Source organism: Equus asinus, chromosome 20 (assembly GCF_041296235.1).
Source record: "Equus asinus isolate D_3611 breed Donkey chromosome 20, EquAss-T2T_v2, whole genome shotgun sequence".
NCBI lineage: Eukaryota > Metazoa > Chordata > Mammalia > Perissodactyla > Equidae > Equus > Equus asinus.
The window spans coordinates 11,507,932-11,519,116 of NC_091809.1; the positions used below are offsets into that span (position 1 = coordinate 11,507,932).

Consider the following 11,185-nt stretch of genomic DNA (forward strand, 5'->3'; position numbering starts at 1 on the left):
GAGCCAACAGGCTGAGACGAGACAGAAGCCGGCCGGCTGCTGGGAAGGTGCTGACGGGGGCGCGAGAACCGCCACAGGGTTTACACGGAAGCTCGACGTCTCTCCTTGTAGACGAGGCACACACAGGCGTCGGGAGGGACCGGAGCAACGGCCTGGCCACCACCTCCAGACCCCTCTCCACAGCCCGCTGCGCTCGGACACGACGACCCCACTGAGATCACAGGAACTAACATTGAAACTCAATCTTGTTTTCCAATTTTATGTTTTTACAATGTATATAGGGATTTATTTGGGGAATAAGAAATGAATAAACAGAGTTCAACTTACAGGAATTTACTGAGGCAGAGTTTTCCTTTTTTGAATTATATAAAAAACTTTTGAAATATGGTAAAGAGAGTGACATAACGAATACCCATACACAGCACGTAGACATAACAATTACTAAAATTTTGCCACGTTTGCTTCACATTTTTGTATTGTGAAATATTGTTGGTTACAGACATCAGAAAATTTCACTCCTAAATACGTCAGAACGCACGGCCACAAAGCACCATTTCCTACAAAACCACACCATGACGTCGCACCCAACACACCAGCAAAAAGTCCCTCGTGTCACTCAGTGCTCAGGAGGGGTTTGTCCAAAACCAGCTAATGTCACGAGGTGGGGGACGCTGGGCACCGAGAACACACCCAGGAAATATTTACACGACTAAGAATCGAGGGGTTTCCCGTGAGAACCAACAAAAGAAAAAGAGAAAATACTTCTCCACCTCGGGATGTAACACGGGGAGGCGTGTGCACCCAGGGTGGCGTCCTGACTTCACGTGACCGCGACGGGGCAGAGTCTGTGAGAGTCAACGGCCCTGGAACACGGCTCACACGGAACAGCGTGTGACGTGTCCTGAGATCAACCCCCAGTAGTGGGAGAGTGCTGCCCCGAAGGCTGCAGCTGCTCCGGCTCTCGAGCACTCGGGACGGCTCTGGCCAGCGCAGCCCTCTCCGCTCACGCGGCGTGGCCCCTGGCCTCCCGGAGAAGCACCCAGACCCCCAGCTACGTCCTCACCGCTCTGCTCCTCTCCGTCGGCCACCCCAGCACAGCCACCGCACCGCCCAGCACACCACGTCCAGAGCGGCGTTTACTGGGGCTGTTTCCACACTTGGGCCCAGAGCCTCACTGGGGTCCTGGCCTCCGGTCACGGCACTGGGAGGAGGGGGAGGCAGCGGTTGGTGTCAGGGGCCCCGACTCGTCCCTCCCACCTGCTCCCTGCTCCGGCCGCCCTGTGGAATCCCGCTGGACGTTCTCCCCGTTCCCTGACAGACACACTCTGAGCCTGGGAGAGCCGCTCACACGCTGTGAGGGCACCGCCGTCGCCTCCTCCTGGGTCCTGGGACGCCTGGGCAGCTGCACTGTGGCTTCCCCGGCCAGGAGCCTGCCCGACACCTTCAGGGAGGCCGCGCCCCTGACGTTGGGTGTGCGGCTGTTCTGCCTCTGGGTCCCCTTCCTCCCGTCTATGCGGCACCAGGCGAGGCCACGGCAGCCGGAGACCTCCCCCGTCTCAGTCCCCAGGAGCCACATCACCCTGGAGGCCTGAGAGGAGCACCCGGCAAGGAACATGGAGTAACACAAGTTCTGGGCACAAATAAAACACTGACACTTAAAAGCAAGTTGCCCACATCACACGGCTGGTGGTCAAACATTAAACTTACTGCCCGAGCTTCCCTGAGCAGTGACCTCGAACGTCCTGCCAGGTTCGGCCCCACAGCCATCAGCAGCAGAAGCTTCCTCATCACCTCAGGGGCCACCGCCAGGGGTGGACGCTCCTGCTCACTGTGCTCCGCGCCCCGGGCCACCGCTCGGCCTGGGCCCAGAGTTCCTTCCAGTTCCCTTTCTCCATTTCCCGGATCACAGAGCCCGCCCGCGCTGGGTCTCGAACACGCTTTCCTTAATGTTTCTAGAGCTTAGTTCACAGCCTCATGTGCTTCACCTCCCGACACTCACTCCCGTGAGCGGTGAGTGAGGAGACGATCCAGGGCGGGGGACAAGAGGGCGTGTTCCTGCAGCCACACACGCGGGTCCCGGGCCAGAGCGCGGGGGGCAGGACTGAGCACAGGTAGGGTGGGCACTGCCGAGTCCTCCAGGACCACAGGGAGCGGTCAACCCCAGGAATGGCCGGCATGTGCTGCCGCAGGTGGGCACCGCCCGAGAGCAGGAGAGGGCACGTCCCGGAGCACAAAGGGGACAAGGAGCCCGGCTCCAGGCCCAAACCCTGCGAGCAGTCTCTCGGGCCGGGCGCAGCCCTCCCGACCCTGACCCTGACGCAGCCTGCACGCAGCCTCCAGGGGCTGCAGGCAGGACCGAGGCCCACTAGCCGAGCTCTGGCCCACATCCAAACTTCCACCAGGCGGCCCTTAGAGGCCACATCGGGGGCCTTCGACAGTGGCCTCCACACACGGGGAGGGGAGAACCCTGAGGCTGACCGGAATCAGGACCCCCTACTGCCAACCCTCCTGGCCCAGGGTCCAAGGCCTGCAGAGGCCTTCTGCTCCGGGCCCTGCACATGAGACCCCGCCTGACCCTCAGCCTCAGCACTGCACACGGGAACCGGGAGGGGAGCCGCGGGCTCCACTTTGGCCTCTTCCTGACCCGGGCGGTCTCGGTGACTTAACCGTCTACCGGCACCCGGCCCAGCTGAGCAATGAGGGAGGGTGCCCTCTGCTGGTGGACACAGCCCTCAGGACGGGGCACTGACAACTTGTCCAAAAAATGCCCTATTTTACTAAAAAGTCCACATATGCACTACACTTTACAAAAACAGCTTCCATCTGGATCTCTCGGTCCCTCCCTAACCCAACAAACGCAGGGGGTACTGAGGGAGCTGAGGACAGGGTCCCCTCCAAGCTAGGGCTGCCCCGGGAGCCCAAAACCCCAGGTCCAGTGCACAGGAGATGGGGCCGGCCCAGGGCACCTGGAGCCCGTCCAGAGCCCTGGCGCCACCCAGGTGAGAGCGCCACCGGGACCTGGCCGGACGCAGAGGGCCCTGCCCGGGCGGCCCGCAGCTCAGGAGGAAGAAGTACCCGAAGGGTACCCGAAGTGGTTGTGGTCAGCCTCGCCCAGGGTCAGCGTCAGCGACAGGCTGGGCTTCCGCTCCAGCTCCTCCTCCTCCGGGCCGTGCAGCGGGGGCCGCACTTTGAAGAAATCGGAGACGTACCGAACCTGGGAGAAGAAGAGAACACGGAACCCCCAGTTTCTATGAACAAACAAGTTCGCCCCCCCCATCACCGCCTCCACCCACTCATTTGACAGAACCTGAAGAGGTGGGGACGGAGGAGGAGACGGGGCGGAGCTGGAGAGGCGGGGACGGAGGAGGAAAGGAACCCGGGGAGGGGAGCGGGCTGGAACCCGGGAGTGGGGTGGTGTGGGGTGTGTCGGGGGGCCCTGAGAAAGCAGGGCCTGGGGTGGGGCTGGAGAACGGGACCGGGAAGGGAGGTGGAGCTCACAGTGAGGCCGGCCACCAGCGCCCCCTGCAGGAGGCCAACGAGGACGTCACTCCAGTGGTGTTTGTGGTCAGACACGCGGGTGTAGCCCACGTAGAGGGCAAAGGCCACCAGGAAGAACTGCACGGTGGGCCGCAGCAGCCGTGCCCACTTCCAGCAGAGCCGCGCCTGCACGTAGAGCTGGGCAGAGGGCGTCCGTCAGCCAGGAGCCGAGCTCACCCCGCCGGACACACAGGGGGAGCACTGAGGCCAGGAGCACGGAACCCCCAGTTTCTATGAACAAACCAGTTCGCCCCCCATCACCGCCTCCACCCACTCATTTGACAGATGGAGAAACTGAGGCCCAGGGAAGGGGAGTGACTTGGCTGGGGTTCCACAACAAGCCAGTCACGGAGAAACAGACTCACCGCCAAGAACATCATGCAGTACATCCCAAAGGAGGAGTGTCCAGAGTAGAAAGACAACCTAGGACGGAGAGGATGCGGGTGTCAGGGCTACCCTCCACCAGGGAGCACACGGGGCCCCTCTGCCCTCCACCGCCCGGCGGCTTGTCCCTCCCACCGTGTCCCCACAGCCAGGGACGCGGCACCAGGGAGGGTTTCACAGGGAAACGTGCAGCGTCAGACGCGGTCAGTGACTCCCTCCCCGCTTCTCTGAGGACGCAGCAGCAGGTCTGGGCCGGGGCTCACAGTCTCTACCCCTGGCACGAGCCGCGGGCCCTGAACCCAGAACCAGCACATGCGCCCCGCAGGCAGCGAGCACCAGCTTTGTTCCCACTGAGTTTCTCTTCAGGCTTATTCTCCATCTGTGGTAACTGGTGAAACTTTCACATTTTCTTTTTACACAAATTCAAGTTTTCACAAAGGACGTCCATCAACGGAAGAGAACAGTCAGGAACTCCCAGGCCCACGCTCCACAAAGGCGATGAAAACCGCCAGGAACAGTCGGCAGATGGCGGTGGCCACGGGACCAGAGGGAGAGAACGGGCCTCACTGCAGAGGTGTGACGGTTTGCTGGGACCCGTCTGGGGCCCTGGAGCTAGCCGCTCTTTACCTTCTTCTGCCCGTGGCCGAGGCTCCCCAGGGGCTCCGGTCTGAAACATCGCAGCGAACGCATCAGCCACTGCTGCCTGGGGAGGCACACGGACTCTCGAAAGCTCGGGACGGAGGGCTGGGAACGGCACGCTCTGGAGAACAAGGCCCTGGGGTCCAGAGGCCAGGGTGGGCGACTGCTCAGGAGAGGCGGAGAGGCCCCGGCTCCGCCCTCTGGCTGACCTTGAGGCGCTGCAGCCAGGAAGCGAAGGCGAAGGCAGGGCCGAGGGGAGGGCGGGCCCCACGTGGCCCCCAGAGCCGTGTGCAGAGGCCTGGCGTCCTCCCAGGCTCCCGGTGTCGAAGGAAGTCTGTCCCGTCACCAGCTGGTCACTCCACGAAGAGAGCAGAACCTCAGGGCACACACGGCGAAGAATGCGGCCCTGAGAGTCAGCTCAGGAAAGTCACTTCACCACCAGCACGACCTCCAGCAGCAGCAAGTCGCCGAGTCGCAGAGCTGCTCCATCGCAATATTCAAAATGCCAGTTTTCACACACTTTGCAGGGAGAAACTCGGCTTTTGGGATGAAGATCATAAGAGGAGCAGACACAGGAGCGTCATCGACAACAAGCACCATCTTAACAGGTGCGCTGTTCTCCCGACGGCGCTTCTCCACCTGGCACAGCAGCTCAGGGCGTCCCGGGGGAGCTGGTCGGCCGTGACTTCTTGTTGCTGCCACAGCGCGAGCGACAGATGCGCTAGAAGGGCCGGGGTCACCGCGCCAGAGCACAGGGGGTGACCACTCGCAGCCTGCGGCATGGCCCCGAGCAAGGCTGCTGTCCTGTCCTCGAAGCCCGGCCCTGACTGGGCCCCGCAGAAAAAGGCCCCTTCAGGCGCCATTTCCAGAACAGGGGGCCCGTCTGTGTTGAGCGTTTGCTCTGGCGAGCGATCGTCCTCCACACTCATCCAGTTTCCGCAAACCCTTCGCATCAGCACTCGCTCTCCCGTCGTGTGACGAGCATCCATCTGACTCCTTTCAACCACCCGGAGCTGGCGGTGAGCTCGACGCTGCAGTCGGGTCCAGCCTTTCCCTTCAACGTCGCAGACACTCCCTGCTTAGCCGGGATCGTCACGGTGCAGAGAGGGACACGCTTGTGTCTGGTCTTCAATCCGGGTCATGAGAAGTTTCTGCAGGTCTGACACAGGCCCTTCTCGAATGTCTGTCTCGTTTCCCTCCATGAAGCAGACCCTTCGACAGCTTCCATTGCTTTGCCCTTGCTCCCCAGCGTCGCAGCCGAGGGGCCTGGGACCCGCCCGACCGGGAGCAACAACCATCGCTGTGTCCCACCTTCGTGTCCTGAATCACTTTGAATTTCGTCTCCAGGTCAATCACGTGACGTGGCCTCTTACTGGACACTTAGGGGCCGTGATGAACAAACGACACAAGATTAAATCAAGCACGAGAGAAAACGATGCAACACGGCGTAGTGCGCAGAGTGAACTTTTTCCTTAGAAGGAGAAAGAGGACGCTCTAAAACAGCAACAAAAAGTCTAGTCTAGCGGCTGTCACTTACTGTCACTCTCAAGTGTCACACACTGTGCACAAGTGCACAGGCTGTACTTTCACACGACCGGCAGCGCCGTAGGTGTCTGTTCACACCAGCATCGTCACGCGGGCACGAGTGACCACGTCACCAGGCAATTTGAATTTTCAGCTCCGTCATGATCTGAGAGGACTACTGTCGGACGTATAGCCTGTCACTGACCGAAACGCCATCAGGCAGCGCAACTACAGTGCTCGAGGTCGCCCCGTCAAGAAGGCGTCACGAGCACACAGCTATCCGCACCCACCAGCAGAGCCCAAAACACACGCAGCAAAAACTGACAGGAGCCCCCGCTGGCGAGCTCTGCAGCGCTACAGAGGACAGACACGAAGGGCCACGTGGTGTGACCCCATTTGTATGAAACGTCCAGAGGCAAATCCACAGACCACACCGGTCAGTGACGGCCAAGGGCCAGGGAAGGGTGACAGCTAATGGACACGGGGTGATGAAAATATCCAGGAATACAATAGTGGGGACGGCTGCACAGCACTGTGAATGTACTAAAAATCAATGGATTGTACACATCAAGATGGTTAGATTAGTGAATTTTATGCTAGGCGAATTTTATTTCAAGTTTTGAAAAAGAAAAATAAGGATGCCGATTAAATAAGAAGTTTATCAGCAGAGACGGCCAGAGGACGAGCAGAAGCACGAGGCTGGGGCCAGAAGCTGAGGGTCGGCTCCGGCACCCACTGCTCTGCTCCAGGCCCCGCCTCCCCCCGTCTGCAGGGCCCTGGGTGCCTCCACTTCCCCCTTCTTCAGTATCCGGCTCCTGAGGGCCCATCTCCAGCACCCCAGGTTGAGGGTGTCTGTGGCTCGGGCTCCCCCAGCACCCCCAGCATGAAGGCCGCGGCTCCAGCACCCACCTGGCCTCAGTGACGTTGGCGGGGCCGCCCCTGCACACCTTCTCCACCTGCACGTAGACCGAGCAGTTGACGCGGCTCCAGTCAGGGTCGCACACGGCGAGAAAGTTTGGACGCAGACGGCCGATCATGTACTTGGCCAGGTCTGTCAGCGACTGGCTCACTGCAGCCCCAAACAGGAATGTCCCCAACACCTTGTAGATGGCAGCCACGTAGTTGTTGAAGTCAGAGCGGGAATAGAGGCGGTCGGTGTGCACCAGGTAGGCCTCTCCGGCTGAGACCTGCAAGGGAGCAGCCACCGTGGGGTTTCCCCCAGGCACTGGCTTGCGGGCTGTGGTCCTTGCCACTCAAAGGGGAGCAACTCCGAAGGGGGCCCTCTTCCCCACAAACACCACCCAGGGCAGAACTCGGCCCCCCCCCCCAAGCCCCTCCTGCCTTACAAGGACGACAGTGGCTGTGATGGTGACCCCGGCCATGAGCCCGTGGGTGATGGTGTCCGGACGGTAGGGGTAGCGGATGGAGTCATCGCCACAGTAGAACCCTCGCTTGTACGGGGCATTCACGAGCGTCAGGATGGCGAAAGGCAGAGCGGCTGGCGGGGGAGAGGAGCCTAGTAGCCACATGGCCCCCCAGCTGCATGTTCCCCCCAGCCGAGCCCGGGGCCACGCAGAGCAGCCTTCGTCCAGCATGTGGCCACCTGCCTCAACCTCCCTCCTGGGTTCCCTCACCTCCACGCCACCCAACAGCTAGGAGCTTTTCTCATGGCAAATAGGAAGCTGCTGCCCCCACTGAAACCCCATCGTGAGTCCCTTTGTCCTCAGATAGACACCAAGGCCCATCGTCCAGCCCCGACCCCACATCTCTCCCCCTTCCCCACGCACTTCCCTCCAGCCTCCTTTCTCCTCAACAGACCCAGCAAGCAGCCACCCCCCCCAGGACCTTGGCCCATGTCCTTTTCTCTGTCCAAAACGTCTTTCATGGACTTCCCTCCTGACTGCCCAGCCCCGAAATCACTCAGTGGGAGGAAACTCCTGTTCTTTGTGTCTCAGTCCCGGTGCATCACTGTGCAATCACTGTGGGATGCCCATCTGTGGGCACCTGAGAGGCCTGGGAGCAACCGAGGCAGCGGTTTAACGAGCATCCATCAAGGAAGGGAGGCCTCCCCCTCTCAGGATGTCCTTTGCCCAGCAGGGCAGGTGACAAGTGTAAAAGGGAGGGGCTCTTCTGGGGCCTGAATCCCAGAGGAGGAGGAAGGCAGGGCCAACCCTGCTCCCAACGGGCCAGATTCCAGGGCCCCCGGGGCTCCAGTCACAGGGCCAAGCAGCACCTCTGAGGCTGAGTCCGGGCGAGGCTCAGTAAAGGAAACAGCCCCACAGAGCACAGCAGGGCTGGGGACAAAGAAAGACTGAATCAGGGAGGGGCTGCAGGTGTCAGTGGGGGTTGTTGGGGAGAACAGAGAGAGAAGGCAGCTGAAGGAGGTGAGGACGTTCAGGGGAGATCAGAGGAGGAGTGCCAGGCAGAGGAGACAGTCTTGCAAAGGTCCGGAGATGGGGCCGCGCCTGCAGAGCTGGGCCCTGGGACAAGGTAGGGGCCGCACCTGCAGAGCTGGGCCCTGGGACAAGGTGGGGGGCCGCGCCTGCAGAGCTGGGCCCGGGAGAAGGTGGGGGCCGCGCCTGCAGAGCTGGGCCCTGGGACAAGGTGGGGGCCGCGCCTGCAGAGCTGGGCCCTAGGACAAGGTGGGGGGCCGCGCCTGCAGAGCTGAGACCTGGGACAAGGTGGGGGGCCGCGCCTGCAGAGCTGGGCCCTGGGACAAGGTGGGGGCCGCGCCTGCAGAGCTGAGACCTGGGACAAGGTGGGGGCCGCGCCTGCAGAGCTGGGCCCTGGGACAAGGTGGGGGCCGCGCCTGCAGAGCTGGGCCCTGGGACAAGGTGGGGGGCCGCGCCTGCAGAGCTGAGACCTGGGACAAGGTGGGGGCCGCGCCTGCAGAGCTGGGCCCTGGGACAAGGTGGGGGGCCGCGCCTGCAGAGCTGGGCCTGGGAGGCTCTGTGGCAGCGTCACGGTACACCCTAAGAACACGACTCTTGCTGTGAGGGAAGTGGGCGGCCCTGCAGAGCAGGGAGCAGAGGAGTGGTGCTCAGGGTCCCTCTGGCTGGCAAGACTGAGGCCAAGGAGGACGCTCCCAAAGCTGGGGGTGGGGGCAGGGCTGGAAGACGCTGAGAAATCAACTCGAGCCCCAGCCCCATGGCCCCACGGCCCGCGCAGGTGGCTGCCTGGGTGGTGAGGTCAGCCCCCAACTCCTGTCCCCCAGGCCCAGCCGCTCCCACTGAAGACCCAGACGCCCCTAGTTGGGCCGAGTTGGGCTTTCCTGGGATTCGGGAAGCAGAGTTCAGAGCACTGGAATCGGAGCCCCTCCCTCTGCCTGGGTCCTCTGGCTCAAATGTCTCCAACCCTGGCATCCGCTGGAGTGTTTTCACCAGGGTCCTTGTCACCATCTAACACTGAACTGTTTATCTACTGAAGCTTCTGGAAGGAGCTGGGTCGGCCTGGGCCGCCAGCATCTGACAAACAGCAGAAGCACACAACCTATTGTCAGCTCCACCTCTCCCTGCTGTGTGACCTCCAACAGCCGACTGAACCTCTCTGGCCAAAACTGGGGATCATAACAGCACCTCTCTCACAGGATGTTTGGACGAAAAGGTTTAATTATTTGTACGTTGCTTAGTGCCTGGCATACAATAAGCGTCACAGAAGTGTTCAAATAAATAACGTACGCAGATGCTGAGGAAACGATGCCCAGTGCTGGTGGACGCCCCCAGGGACTTTCTGCAGCCACCTGGGCCATCCCAGGGGTTTCATCTAGGGCATGGGAGGAGGACCTGACCTCCATAATCCGTCAAGGCTGACTGATCCGTCCCCGACGGTGGAGCAGGAAGCAGATGGAGGGGGGATTCAGGCCCGAGGCGCCCCTCCCCCCGCCGGGGTAGGATTCCGGGGCCATTGTCCACACGGCCCCAGAGCAAACACTCGGCCTTTGTTCCCGGGACCCTGGAGGAGGGGGCTTGGGCTGGCCCCGCCCCCAGCCTGGCCCCAAACCCGCCCGACAGGTTTGGTCCGCGGCGGCCTCGCCCAGGTCCGTGCGAGGAGGGGTTCGAATCCCACCGGCGCGCGGTGCGTCCCGGGCTCCGCCCTCCCTGCACCCCGGGAGCCGGGCGGGGGCGGGCGTGGGGTCCTGCCCGGTGCCCCGCGGCCACGCTCCCGTCCGCCCGGCCGCCGCCCCGTGAATCACCGACCGGCCGGGGCGGGGACGCGCGGCGGCGACTTCCTGCTCCGGGGCCCGGACGCCACCCCCCCCCCCCCGCGGCGCCCTGGTGACCCCTCCCGAGCCCGGGGCGGCGGGGAAACTGAGGCCGGGAGGGCGCGCGGGGCGCGGCACCGAGGGTTCTCCCCCGGGCTCCCCCACCGCCCGGGGCTCCGAGGGGTACAGGCGCCGAAGTCCCCCACCGCCCTGCAAACCCTCGGGGCCCGGGGCACGGCCTGGGAAGGGTCCCCACACCCGGTCCCCCCGGCTCTTACCGACCAGCACGCACAGCACGTCGAGCAGCACGAAGACCCACCTCCGCTTCATGCCGCCCCCGCCCCGGGCCGCGCCCGCGACCCCCGACTCCCGTCCCGGCGCGTCCCGTCGCGTCCCGGCCGCGGGTCACATGGCCGCGGAGCCTGGCCCAGGGCGAGGGGAGGAGGGAGGGACGGGGGAGGGAGGAGGGACGGCGGGCCGGGCGGGGCGGCCGAGGGGAGGGGGCGGACTCTGCCCCGCCCCGCCCACGGCGCGCGAGAGCGGGGGTGCAGAGCGCGTGCGGGGCCGGCCGAGGGTCTCTGAGCTGGGGGGCGTCAGCGCGCAGCACCCCCTACCCCCCGGCCGGGAGGCGGTCCAGGGTCACCCCGCGCGTCCGGTGCCGGCGCACGCCCGGGTCACCAGCGGGTTGGGCCGGCTGGGGGGCGGGGGGTCCGTGAGGAGGAACGAGCGGACGCGTGAGTGGGCGGGTGAGCGGGCGGACCCCTCAGGACGGGGTGGGGGGGAGGACGTGTCCCCGCGCGTCCCTCTCTGAGCCTCGGTTTCCTCACTGGGGAATGGCCCCCATGCCGTATGCAATTAACACCTCTGAATTCAGGAAGCGCCTTAAAGCTGGCGCGGCGT

The 11,185-nt window shown here is 63.3% G+C and overlaps 1 protein-coding gene across 2 annotated transcripts; it reads right to left on the minus strand.

The window, feature by feature from the left end:
- Nucleotides 1-317: 317 nt before the first annotated feature.
- Nucleotides 318-10,741, minus strand: PLPP2 (phospholipid phosphatase 2). 2 transcript variants are annotated; one of them, XM_044751912.2, is made up of 6 exons: nt 10,605-10,741; nt 7,431-7,582; nt 6,994-7,271; nt 3,903-3,960; nt 3,499-3,675; nt 318-3,214 (listed from the first exon to the last, which is right to left on the minus strand). In XM_044751912.2, the coding sequence occupies exons 2-6, from the start codon at nt 7,464-7,466 to the stop codon at nt 3,059-3,061; spliced, it is 705 nt and encodes a 234-aa protein (XP_044607847.1). In that variant the 5' UTR covers nt 7,467-7,582; nt 10,605-10,741; the 3' UTR covers nt 318-3,058. The 2 variants fall into 2 exon arrangements, with proteins under 2 accessions (XP_044607847.1, XP_044607846.1); XM_044751911.2 differs by having other exon boundaries at nt 10,564-10,730.
- Between the last annotated feature and the right edge of the window lie 444 nt (nt 10,742-11,185).